The 13,004-nt window shown below is 37.0% G+C and overlaps 1 protein-coding gene across 4 annotated transcripts; it reads right to left on the minus strand.

Moving 5' to 3' along the window:
* Positions 1 to 33: 33 nt before the first annotated feature.
* Positions 34 to 12,075, minus strand: LOC108598316 (ATP-binding cassette sub-family G member 1). 4 transcript variants are annotated; one of them, XM_033294743.1, is made up of 12 exons: positions 11,753 to 12,075; positions 8,521 to 8,885; positions 8,043 to 8,160; positions 7,085 to 7,280; positions 6,779 to 6,924; positions 6,169 to 6,407; positions 5,013 to 5,153; positions 4,654 to 4,955; positions 2,622 to 2,790; positions 1,685 to 1,785; positions 951 to 1,109; positions 540 to 884 (listed from the first exon to the last, which is right to left on the minus strand). In XM_033294743.1, exons 2-12 carry the CDS (start codon positions 8,852 to 8,854, stop codon positions 540 to 542), a joined length of 2,250 nt encoding a protein of 749 aa, XP_033150634.1. In that variant the 5' UTR covers positions 8,855 to 8,885; positions 11,753 to 12,075. The 4 variants fall into 4 exon arrangements, with proteins under 4 accessions (XP_017840425.2, XP_033150634.1, XP_033150636.1 ...); XM_033294745.1 differs by having other exon boundaries at positions 12,010 to 12,066; XM_033294744.1 differs by having other exon boundaries at positions 12,001 to 12,061.
* Positions 12,076 to 13,004: the final 929 nt, after the last annotated feature.

Here is a 13,004-nt window from a genome sequence, read left to right on the forward strand (position 1 = left end):
CATTTAATTTTATTTAATTAAAAGTAGAAGCAACAAAATTGTTACAAAAATAGACTTAGACTATAATTGACTTAGAGCTACAAATTCGAAATCACAAAGTGTCTTTATTGTTGCTCATATATATTCCTATATAATGAAATGTTATGTGTGAATTTGGCAAAACAATCAACTAAATGCTATTGTTATCAATTTGTTGAATTCGAAAGTAATTGGCAAGCTCTGATTTCGTGCTATGAACAGTTTTTGTTTCTTTTCGATTGAATTTGTTCGTATTTGGTATAGCAGCACTTAGTAAACTATTAAACTATAACTAAACTGGGTACTACAAATGCAATCCCAGTGTTACCCTAAAGCCTTTCGTGTACAGAACGAAACAATAAAAAAGAACAAGATCCACTAACTAAACTGACAATAAATATTAGGTTACAATTGAAATATAGACAGAAAGAAAACAAAATAAACACGCACTGAGATTAAGCACCCGGTATGTACACACAAATTAAATAAAATATAGTACAGACTAAGCGGAACTTATGGATCTAGCGCTTATTGAGTTTGCGCCAGAGAGTGATGACTGTCAGCAAATGCATTACGCCTATAACAATGCCCATGAGCAGCACACAGTCAGACATATGCACGTCCGATATCATCATGTACTTGAGAAACACTTTGGGACTGCGGAAATGACAGTACATAAGTGTCTCTGGGCAGTCCAGCATCTGTCGATCGAGGCCATAGATGGCATTCAGAGCCCCATGGAAACCAGCTCGGAAGTAGCTCAGGTGCCACATCCAGCGGAGCATTGGTGTTATGTCTATATAGCGAGTGCAGAAGCCAAATACTGAGAATAGCACGGCTAATATGGGACCCAGAAACACGGCAAGCTGTGACAACAAATTAAATACCAATTAATTAACCATAACTTGTACACATTTTTAAATTTTGCTTACCTTTGTTGGCAGCGTAGCGCCCACAAAGAAACCCCAAGCTTGAGCGCTAAGCGTGGCCAAAATCGCCAGAATCATAAAGTATCCAATTCGAAATGATTCTACACTGTCGTTGTCCGTCAGCCGCACACTGATGATGATGTAAAGCGCAGCGCAAAAGCTCTAAGTAATGACAACAAAATATATAGAAGATGGATGGAATCTTAGCTGAGTATTATTGTTCTATATTTATAAATAAATGTGATAATAATTATTTCCAGATCTTATATATTTATAGTAAAGTATTCTTCTATTCTCATTCTATATTTAGCTAATAATCTTCAGCACAAAAGGTACAAAATAAAAACCCCAATGTAATTGAATTCAAATGAAAGAGCATAGAGCATACAATAATCATTCCACGAAATTGGGTGTGCTGGAGAGAATAAGACCGTAAGTTCATTAAATTTCAACAATGACTGCGTGGAGCGCTCAATGTCTATGCCAACAATATGAGCTCGCCAAATTGCAGTTGAGGGGCTGTCAGAACGCGACACGCAAACTTGAAGATAAACAACGTTTCTGTTCTGTTCTGGCTACTGCGGACATTAATTTGACTTAATGATCGGATCGTATGGCAAAGTCAAGTCATTAAACACAAGCTGGCTAAGATCTCGCTAAAGACGGCAGCTTATGCCGCCCAGCTGTGATTGATGTACGCGGCGACTAATGCGCGCCACGTGACGCTCATAACTCACCTGGAAAGGTATTTCAAAGGAGATCAGCGACAGGAAGTACGGTCCCAGCTTATACCAGCGATTGAAATGTTCCCTCGTCAGCATATCAATCTCCAGCGGAACTGCAATAAAGAAACAAGTAAATTAATTAAAATTGAGTTAAAACTATATTTATGGCATTATTAACGACATTGAAGGTGAAGGTGTTCCCGCTCCTTGAATGAAATTGGGTCAGGTCACTGGACAAAAACGGGTTTGGCTACCACAATGTAATTAAATTGCAAGACAACAACAGCAACAACAAACCAGTTTAGTACTTTCAACACATGAGTGTTTTCTTATTATGATTATTGTTATTGTTTTCCTTTGTGTTTTTTGTTGAGTGTAAATTTGTAAATGAATAAGTGCCTTACTTTATGACAGACATCCTTGGGAGCAACTGTCAGATAATTTAAAAACTGAACCACACGCAGTTCGCAGCTACTCATGCGTATAGCTTAAAAACTGAATCAGCTGATTTTGCTGATGTGTACTAACGTATCGTTAGTAATATTTGTTGAATATTCATTTTGTAGTTTTTTCATTCATTGATAAACATATGATTGATTAAGGCTTATTATGAATTGAAATTGAATAACTGTTAGGAAAGCCAGTTAGCTCAGTACGCTTTCAAATTCGACTTGGATGTGCACCGCCTTTGATAACTTGCTAAGCCTAGAAAAATCTGAGAGCTAAACAATAAATAAACAAACGATTGCATAACACAAACGAATGCAAAAGGTGCAGCTGCAACAAGACACAAGTTAGATATACTACAAGATAAGTTAACGTTAACGTTTTGTGTTTGGCTAATAAACGACCGTACCCAAAAAGTTGACAATTCTTGCCTAAGCATTGCATAAAGAATTTGTTAAATGGCACATGTGTTGGGGTTGGAGTTTCTTTTTGCGATACTTACATGTGAGCACCACAGCCATTTTGCCCGTGTAGACCAAGAGCAGCGTCGAGCCATAGAGATACACATAGTTTCCCAGCACTGAGTGCGCGCTATTGCCCACGTTCATGTAGAGATAGCCAAAAATGACGCCAATTATAATGTGCGAAGCGATGCGAGCCAGCAGCAGAAACTGAAATTAGATATAGCATTGGGGGAGAGCATTAGAACATTAGACATAACATAGAACATGCGACATATATGGCTTATGCTTTGAGCTTGCCACCATGAGGCATTAACTGTGTGAAGGTTGCTGTTGCTTGACGCTGTTTTTTGTTTTGTTTGAGTTATGGCCACAGTTGAGTGGCGCTCTTAAAGTCAGTTGAGAATCGAGCTTGATGCCGCCAACACACACACACACACACACACACACACACACTCAGATTGGCTATGTATGTCGGCAAAACAACAAATCAATTTACAAGACGCTAAAAGCCACTCGGCTCCAATGGCATTTCAATGAAGCAAAATCAAGTACACACATTCTTAGATATATTATATTTAAATTATGTACGCGTATGCAGTGGGTCTGCAGTCTCATGTAAATATTTGCCATAAAATATATATTAACAAGCACTACTTAATGCTCCTTACACAAAAGCAAATAATTTCACTTTGCCTGCTACGCAGCAACTTTTTAAGGCTTTTATGACTAACTTAACCGGAAAAAACTTTTATTTGAACATTATGTTTTGAGTGAAAAAGGCTAAAGGTTTCACCTCAACATCTCAAAATTTAGTCACTGGAATTTTTGCATTTGCATTTTAATTTAAGATTACTTTTTATAACTGCCAAAGAAAAGAAATAAAGACTTCAAAGTGTTAATGACCAAATTCTTAAAATATAATGACTTGAGCTATTGTTTTAGTTTGATTTACATTTACATATATTTAGAAGCGTTAAATTGAATTCAAATGTAAATCGAGATTGGTAATATTTTAATTTGTTGTGTCATTAAACCTGTTGTGCAATAATCATTATGAAATTTTACAAAATTTTAATGAAAATTATTAGCTTGTTGTCAAGCTAAAATCAAGTCGCAGTCAACTTTTTGATACACTTTGAAATTTCAATTCTAATAATTCTAGTAGCTATTTATCCAATCGGGTGAAACGTTCAGTATCAGTCGAGAGCCTGAGTTCAAGGTGGGCAAAGCCAACTTATTAATACACTTTTGGAATTTAAATCCTAGTAATTTGTATTTTATTCAATTTTATCCGATCGTTCTGAAACATTCGGCATCGGTCGGAAGCATGACTGTATCTCGGAAGTGGAAGTATCTATATAACAAATGTTGTGTCTCTGGCTCCTATAGTGTCTGAGCTCTTGCTGCTTATACAGACAAATGGACAGACAGACTTTGCATGTCTTTCTGGTCTGCCATTACGCTTTCTATTTTTTATTAAAATGTACATATTTTAGTTTAAATTTATTGTTAGCTTGATTGCACTAAGGATAGCTCATGAGATATTTCGCTTTGTTCGAGCAATTTGTGGGTAATAGCCATTTTGCTTTGTGGCCATTAAAAAGCGTTTAGAAAAAAACCTTCGACAGGGCCTTAAATTTAGACAACGCGAGCATAAAAGCATATTGCATGATAGCTTGTAACATATAATAATATTTGTGTGGCACGCTAAGCTTATAGTACTCGTTATTGTTGCAAATCCGAAAGCGTGTTAAAAATAATTATATGCCTCAAATATACTTGTTGGGCAATTATTTAAATAGGAACAGCAATGGCAAAGACTTGACTCACAAAAATATGAAAAATATTACTTAAGCTTAAACGAAAGTTGATAGAGCGCTTAAAAAAGTTTACAGCAAACTGGCTACTTATAAAATTTTCGCCAGCCAAAGCCAGCCAGACGTTAATTACAGTGCATTAAATTAACTGCCAATCAAAGTCGAATTGTCAGCTGCACTGATGTGCCCTGGGCCTGGCCTTGTGCCCAGCAAACTGGAACCTAAGCCGAAGCTGAAGTCAAAGTGTACTCACATAGTTTCGCTTGGCGCAGACCAAAATGCGTTGCATGAGGAGCAGATATTGCATAAGAAACGAAGCAGACTGCACAGCTAATAGCTGCTGGTGCTGCTGCTCAGCGTCCGAGACAGTGTCGGTGATTGTGTCGTCAGTGGCAAGCTCATTGGGATTGGGCGCATTAAGCGCCTTGATTTCCTCCAGTTCAAGCTCAAGTTGCGCAGGCGTCGCATAGTCATAGCTGCTGCTGAGTTGCGCCAAAGCTACAGTGTCTGAATCTTTGTTGGAGCTGGAGCTCAAGTTCTTGCTGCCAATTGTGTCTGCAAGTAGATCTTTCAATAAAACTTTGTTGGCTTCGAGACTAATGGCCAACTTACCCTGTATTTTATTGATAATTTGCGACATATCTGCACTGCTCATGTATCTGAAGCGATACGCATCCTCGTAATACTTTTTATTTGCAGCATTTATAAGATTATCAAGATCACGCTCATGCTCACCCACAGCCACCTCCAGCACTGTAAATTGAATTTAGGAATATCAAATGATTATTTTTATTTGCCAGAAGTTTTGTGCATGACAAAGTTGATCTATGACCACTCAACCAAAGGTAATAATTAAGTGTAGCATATGAAAATGTTTCAAGTCATAAAAAAGCAAAAGCTGAACTCCTAATAGTTGTTTAAGTTAAAGTTTAATAAAACTCTTTATTGCTTTATATCGTTTTTTTCGATTTGAAGGGGGGGAGGAAATAAAAAAATAAAATAAAGCGTAGTGTCCTGGATATAAGGAGCACCTACATACCAAATTTGGTGCTCTAGCTCTTAGGTAGTTGCTGAGGAACACGCACTCATACAGACGAACGGACATGGTTATATGGCTATATCGACGCAGCTGATCAAGAATATATATATATTTATGGGTCTGCCACGCCTCCTTCTCCCTGTTTCATACAGCAAGCAAACTTCATAATACCCTTTTCCATTTTTTACAAAAAATGTCAAAGTGTATAAAAATTGATTAGCTTTTGTACCCACAGTAACTAAATTATTGTAAGGCTTATTTACAACATTGTTTTCCCTTTTTCAGTATGACAAAATAATTATGCCTACCCTATAAATTCTAGCTAATTTTCTATACAGATCAGATCTATGTCATATGTATTTGCTACTAATATTTAATATGGAAATTAAATGGTTTTGAGAAATAGTAAAATGATATTCGAAATAATTCATGTCTGACACCGCAATGTATATGTATAATTTCTCATATTTAAGGGCAGGTAATATTTTATATTCTAGGGTGCCACAGAATTTCAAATCAGCTTCAAACCAACCCAGAATCAGCTTCGAGTTGGTTTCAGGCTACACTGATCCCCTATCTAATGGAAATGGTAGCAGCTCTTTCTTAATATGCCAAACATTAAAATCTCTAACGATTTGATTTCAGACGAAAATCTCGAGATTTCTGTGCCACCCTCTTCATGGTTGAATTAATTTTATGTTGATTATGCTGTTACTCCATCGTACTCACAGTAATCCGCAGGATTGTGATAGCTTGGGCACACGAGCTGCTGGTCGGCTAGAAACGGCACCAGCTCCCGTACACGTCCTTGATACATGCAATGTCCATCTGCCACCGTGTAGAGCTTATCGAACATTTCAAATATCAATGCGCTGGGCTGATGTATGGTGCATACTATCGTATGTCCCTGTGAGGCAAGTTTCTTCAAGAGCGCCACGCAAGAGCTGCACGAGCTGCTGTCCAAGCCGCTGCAAACAGGTGAAATGATTTTAATTGACTATTTGAATTGAATGTATGAATAACTTGCTTGCATGGCTTGTAAAAATATATGTTAAGTTCTCATTTAATTAGGTTGTTTCTCGAAATAACAATTCATAAGCATAAATTGTGCTCTAGGGCTAAGAGCGCCCAGTGATATTATTCAGGGCATTGACTTGAACTATAAACTGTGCGGCAAATATTAAAATAGATTTCTGAGAAAACTTGACGCTTTGACTTATATTTGTTTGCCGGATGCAAATTCATTGAACTTCGCAAACACAGTGCTTGAACTCAGCCTCAGACTCGGACTCGGAGTATTTAATCTATAGTTATCACTACAATATATGCAATTACTCACGTCGTTGGCTCATCCAGATAGAGCACCGGCGGATTGCTTATCAGCTCTAAGGCAATCGCAAGACGCTTCTTCTGTCCGCCGGACAGTTTGCCAGTGAAGACATTATAGCGATGCTCCAGACCCAGCAGCGATAAGATGTGCTTGATCTACAACAAAATGAAAAAGACAGAGAGAGAGAGAGAGAGAGAGAAAGAGAGAAAATGAAAACACGAGTTGGAAGCAAATAGAATTTGGATGAAGTTCTCTTATTCCCAATATTATGTCTGTCATATTCACATCAGTGAGTAGAAAGTATTCACTGCTCACCAAGTTCAGCTTGTGCGCCTTGGTTACTTTGAAGCCAAGCTTAAAGTGAGCTGCCAGCAACATGACCTCGCCAACCATCAGCTGTGGACGCAATAAATCATCTTGGTGTATATAGCAAGAGAGTCGGCGAAAGCGCTCCGAGCTGGGGGCCATGATCTTGCCATTAATCCGTATACTGCCCGTGACTCCAGTAGCACTAAGAAAGAAGTTGGTGATACAAACAAGTTGACGATATTATTCAAGTTCGAAGTGTGTTGACCGATAAGCGGCGATATAACACATATAGCTTTAAAAAGTAACAATAAGGTAACAATTAATACTTGGCGATCATCATTTTTGCATTATCTACATTAACAAAACTATTATAATCTAAGAGATCTTTATTATAGCATTATATACAATGAAATTTAGAATACTATTTTATTCACATTTACTTGGCACTTAGTTCATGATGTAACTATTATGTTGTATATGGGGGAAATAGTTTTTGTTTTGGCTTGACCAGGGTCACAGGCTCAGCCGTCAGCTTATTGCTGTCTACACGCGAAATTGCACTGATAACAACGATTTCTATTTTGTTCCGACTTTGATTATTTTGTTTATTATTACCACATACTGTAGTAATACCATATAGACTGTTGATTTACACGCAGTGCACTCGGCTCAAAGTCATTGGCTTACTTAAGTAGCACTCATCATTATGGGCAGCATCATCGGGCCTCTATATAATGACTCAGAGAATACGTTGCATCGGCCTTAGACACGACTTTTGATATTCGTGCGCTGTGTGCATTATAAACAATAAACAAGCTAGCACAACACGCGATCCGCTCTATTGATCTATATACAAAACGCTTCACAGGCTTTGCCTCGCTGAGAGGCTAATTTGCTAACGATCTCGTTTAGTTTGCTCCAGCACTTTATCTAATTAAATCATTAGCTTTGTCAGCACACTCACCAGAAGCCGGACATAACATTCAGGAGCGTACTTTTGCCAGCTCCCGAGGGCCCCATGATGGCTGTCAGCTCGCCTGAACGAAAATTTCCCTGCAGACCATGCAGAATTTCTTTGGTTACTGTAAGGAGTGGAAAGAGTTACATCTTATTAACTAACCATAAATAAATATATAGTATAATCAAATTATATAGTTATAAATAAAAATTAAAATAATAAGTTATAAAGCAAAAATTAAAACAATCGATACTATCGAGTATTCCAATCTTACTCATTGTATACCTAAATTACTCCCCGATGTTCCAATAAACAATCAATAAATTATAATAAATAAATAATAAGCAATCAATAAAATATCTGAGTCCCAGCCAAAAACAGCACTAAAAATAACTGACTCGATACTATCGATTATTCCAATATCGCTCATCAACTGTCTTAGCGTCTTAGTTACTCCCCAATGCCCCGACCACGATTCACTTACCAAATTTTCGTTCAGCAAATGAAAACTTGCGCACTGCATAGCGCACATCCGAGAATTCAATGTCCACCTTTTCGCATTGATCGAAGTTGGCATGAGCCACAGCATCGTGATAATTGTGAGCACGAAATTCAGTTAAATTGTTATTAGCTTTGGCAGCAGACGAGGAGAAGGACGTCTCATCTATGGACATTTCCGAGCTGGCCGCTGAGGTGCAACAGTTAATGCCCAGGCAACATTTTCCGCTGCTGCTGCTGGCGTCGCCGTCGCAGTCACCGCTGCCGCCGCCTCCGCAGCATGCGGCATTAGAGGGTTTGATGTCTGGCAAGAGTGTCATGTTCGGCTTTGTTATTCAGTTGCACAATTAACTAAAAGAGTTGTAAAACACAACACGACAATTAGATTTGCTTGCTCTGTAATTATAGATCCATTAATTGAAAGCGTTTTCCATTCGCTATATTATATGTTTAAACGTGATTAACTAATTAGAGGGCGTTGTCAGCAAAACTCACAAAAAAAAAAAAATAAACAAAATAATAACCCACTCATGTGTGTAATTAAAAATTTTAAATAATTCAAGTTCTATTTATAATGATTTTAATATCAGATAAGTTTACGTGCAGCAATTTGCCAGAGCTTCAAAAATATCTTTATAAAACGCACGTAATACTCAAATACCCACAACAAATCAGCTGGTTTGCTTTGCCTATGGAAATTTTGCTAATCTAGTCCAAACGCTGACACTTACACTCGAGTTTTTTCTTGTCAGCTTTTGTCAAAAAATACAGCAAAAATACTTTTATTTATACACAGCGCAAAAAAAAAAAAAGAAAGAGAGAGAGAGACAACAATTATGGAAGGCTTGCTAATTTCCATATCCATTGGCATAGGTCAGTATTCCACTGCGACTAACTTGGCTAAATAAACAAGACAACGAATTTGTATTAAAGTGACATGCATAAATATTTACTAAATACTTTGCATATTTAATTAGTTCGCGATGAAGCTTGCTCGAGAATGAATTCATTGAATGATTTCATACGTGTGTATGTAAGTGTAGAACAATTGTTATATAATATTGTTTTTGCAAATTAATTTCTAAGCATTTGGCCGACTGTTTTTTGATAAGTGGTGATCGTAAACTTTTGACACTTGTTGAAATTAGCTCAAGGCAACTGCTTGCTTATTTTATTTTTGTTCTTTTGTATTAAATGTTTAATATGATTTAGTGGCCATAAAATTCTTAGACTTCTAAGCTCTCTGACTTTCAAGAGGCTTGGCTCCAGCTTCAGCTTCGACATCGTGTATACTTAAAGTTGATTTATTGAAAAACTGCTATTGACTTTGCTGTAAGCAAAACACACAACTGGCTGACAGTCAAAACCAGTTTGAAAGCCAGCCCAGAAGTCAAAGCCAGAAAACATAAACACAAATGTCATTAACTGCAATTGGACAATTAGCCAAACTGCAGTCTAGCTGGCCAAAGGCATGGTCAACGTGATTATCAAATTCGATTGTCGATCGTCTTTAAAAACAAAATTCATTTATTTGTAGACACATTTTTAAACTCATTTTACTTTGAAACTAACGTAGTTATAAAATGCTTGAATGCACTCTTTCTGTTCTTTCTTTAGCTGCATTTTTAAAAAATACGGACAAATTGCTTTCAATTAACTGAATCAATATTAATTGAACTTGTCGCAGGTCAGCGCCACACAAAACACGAAAATATTTGCCAACTGCATTCTAAAAATTAGAAATAAATCAGTGACCATTGGCAGAGGGTTACCTAATCAACGCTAGACTAAAGTGCAATCAACTTTTGCCTATTACATTTATGTAAATGTAAATGCTTATGCACTAAACGGATGTGATTTCGAACAAAGTCACGAAACTGAAATGCCTTAAAACAAGAGCACAAACAAAGAACAAAGAAAACTTGGAGTTAAGAAAAACAATTTTTTTTCTTTAAACAATGAGAAACATTGGGTTGCTTGCTGGGCACGATAAAAAAAAGAAGACAAGAATTAAAATGCGAAAGAAATAACAAACTGGAATGAGCAATATTACGTATACAAACCGTGGTACGGTATATTTGCGATAAAGAATAATGACGTCGCCAAGGTCAGCACGTGGCGTACGGCATAAGTACAAACATCCAAGGGGGGGAATTGTGGGAGGTAAAGTTTCAAGAAAATATATACATATAGTTTGCATTTACAACGTAATATCTCAAAGTTTATTTTTAACACAAGAAGAAGGTTACTTGTGCCATTGACCGCCCTCGAACTTGAGCAAATAGCTGAAAAAGCCCATCTCATGGTATTCATCAGAGCAACTCAGCTGGGTTGCCTGCATTCATTTGAAACGCATCAGACAGCGGCGTCGCTTAATCAACAAAATATTAACAACATGAGAATACAAACATAGATAAACAGACAGCAAGACGCTACTGGCCTACTTTCAAGTGCATCTGCTGCTGCGCGAGAGAGTAAGAACCAGACGATCAATGATAAAAGAAAAACTAGGAGGAAACACAAGACAAAAGCAAAGACAACAAAAAGTAGCCAAAATACACATACACAGACATTGGAGCGAGTCTTTCACATTCTTTCTCTTTTTAACACATGCACAGAAACTTAGACGAAGGGGCTTAGCAGGGGCTAAGTTAACGAACTGCTCGACGTTGACTGCGGCGTCGGCGTCGGCGTTGACGTCTACTGCTATTTAACACGCACGAGTTCTTTGGCTTTGCCTCGTTTTCGTTACTGCTGTTTGTTGTTAATATTTTTGTTATTCAAGCGCAAAAAATTCGTATAAAACGTTGAAAACTTCAAAACACAATTTTCATGAATGAAGTGCATAAGCTACGTAAATTGCTTTGCTTTACATAAAATTGGATATTTGTATCACTGAACACGCGATCACAAATGTGCTCGTATTTTTTTAGTTTGAAATTTGTTCTCTTTTGTACATACACGTTAACGTTAGGGATGTTCAATTTGATAATTAAAAATGATGAGATTTATGCCCATAGAAACAATAGAGCCCGTGTTCTTTTTAGAACCATGACTTGCTTCTATGGGACATTTTTGAAGATTTTTTACATTAAAATTTTTCTGATTACAATTTTGCTAAACCACTTTGTACACATCAAATCGACCCACCCTAATACACATATTTTATATGCAGCCAATTGATTTTCATTTTCTTTTATTACGTTGGTGACACTCACATTGAAGTTGACAGGAAAAGGCTTCAAAACTCAAGCTGAAGCTACTTTCATAACCGAATAAACATATGTACATATGTAAGTATGAGCAACCAATGCAGTTGTTGTAATTATTATTGTTATTGATATTATTGTCGTTCGATGTTGATTTTTTTGCTTTGCGACACTTTCTTCATTGAACTTATGCAGATCGAGATCGACGACGCGTAAATTAATTTCAATTGCGTATGTCCCTATTATACACTGCGTACATTATTTACTTCTTTCTTCGCTTTACACTTTTAGCGCGTCTTCATCCGCTTCATGTGTTCCACATGCGCCGCCTGCAATCGTTAAACTAAGAACGAGCTCCAACGGCGCTTATTTTAATAGTCGCTCAGCTGTGCCGGCGCACAGTGGTTCGCAACAAGCTAACAGTGCTTAAATTTAATTTTTTTAAATGTTGTTTTGCCGGTACCAACATTGAAATTCTATTTTCACTAGATTACTTTTGCTTTCTGTGTTTTGATTTAATTAATTTTTCACATAGCAAGCAAGTTATATTCATTACTTGCACCCACTGTGTGAGCTTTGCTGCTCTCTTGCGCTCTGTAGCTTTACGCTCTTTTGACAGATCTCTTAACGTTTTACGTTACACGCTTACATTGCAGCTGTGTTCATATTTGAATCAAATTTCATATGTTTTTGGGTAAAAGGTTTATGTTTTTAAATTTTGATATACCTGTGCATAGTATATGGATCTAACATTATAAAATCTCTAGCCTTGACCTGTATGTATTTGCATTGTATGGGCAAATACAGTACACTAGCCACACTATGTATTTAATTTATATCTTGGGTATTTCTATTTTCTCTATTGCGGGATTTCTTTACGTATGTAGTTGTAGCTATGGGTAATTAACGTCACCGTTGTCAATGTCTTTGCATCAATGCGTGCTCCTCAAGAGTTTCCCTCATGACGTAAATGAACCTTTTCATTATATTAATAGTATACCGTAAAAATAATAATGAATCACTTTTTGTGGCTTTGCAAATGAATTGGAAAAATGTTTGTGGTTTCAAATAGCGCGCTGTAAGTTCAATGTGTGCAATGGGAAATAAAATTTGTTCAATATATATTGTGTACTGTGTGTCCTTACATTTAGGCTCTGTACAAAAAATTGAATGAAGTAAGAGAGGCGGGCGGATCTTACAAGGGACTTATACCATGTTTGTCTGTCTGAACGCCTAACTCTCAGCAATAGATCGAGATTTG

This window comes from Drosophila busckii, unplaced genomic scaffold, assembly GCF_011750605.1.
Source record: "Drosophila busckii strain San Diego stock center, stock number 13000-0081.31 unplaced genomic scaffold, ASM1175060v1 chrUn_07, whole genome shotgun sequence".
Taxonomy (NCBI): domain Eukaryota; kingdom Metazoa; phylum Arthropoda; class Insecta; order Diptera; family Drosophilidae; genus Drosophila; species Drosophila busckii.

Coding starts and splice junctions, on each gene's coding strand:
- LOC108598316 (XM_017984936.2), bottom strand. CDS start 8,854: ATGACACTCTTGCCAGACATCAAACCCTCTAATGCCGCATGCTGCGGA. Junction 4,956..5,012: donor AATTATCAATAAAATACAGG/GTAAGTTGGCCA, acceptor ATCTACTTGCAG/ACACAATTGGCAGCAAGAAC. Junction 2,791..4,653: donor TCTGCGCCAAGCGAAACTAT/GTGAGTACACTT, acceptor ATCTAATTTCAG/TTTCTGCTGCTGGCTCGCAT.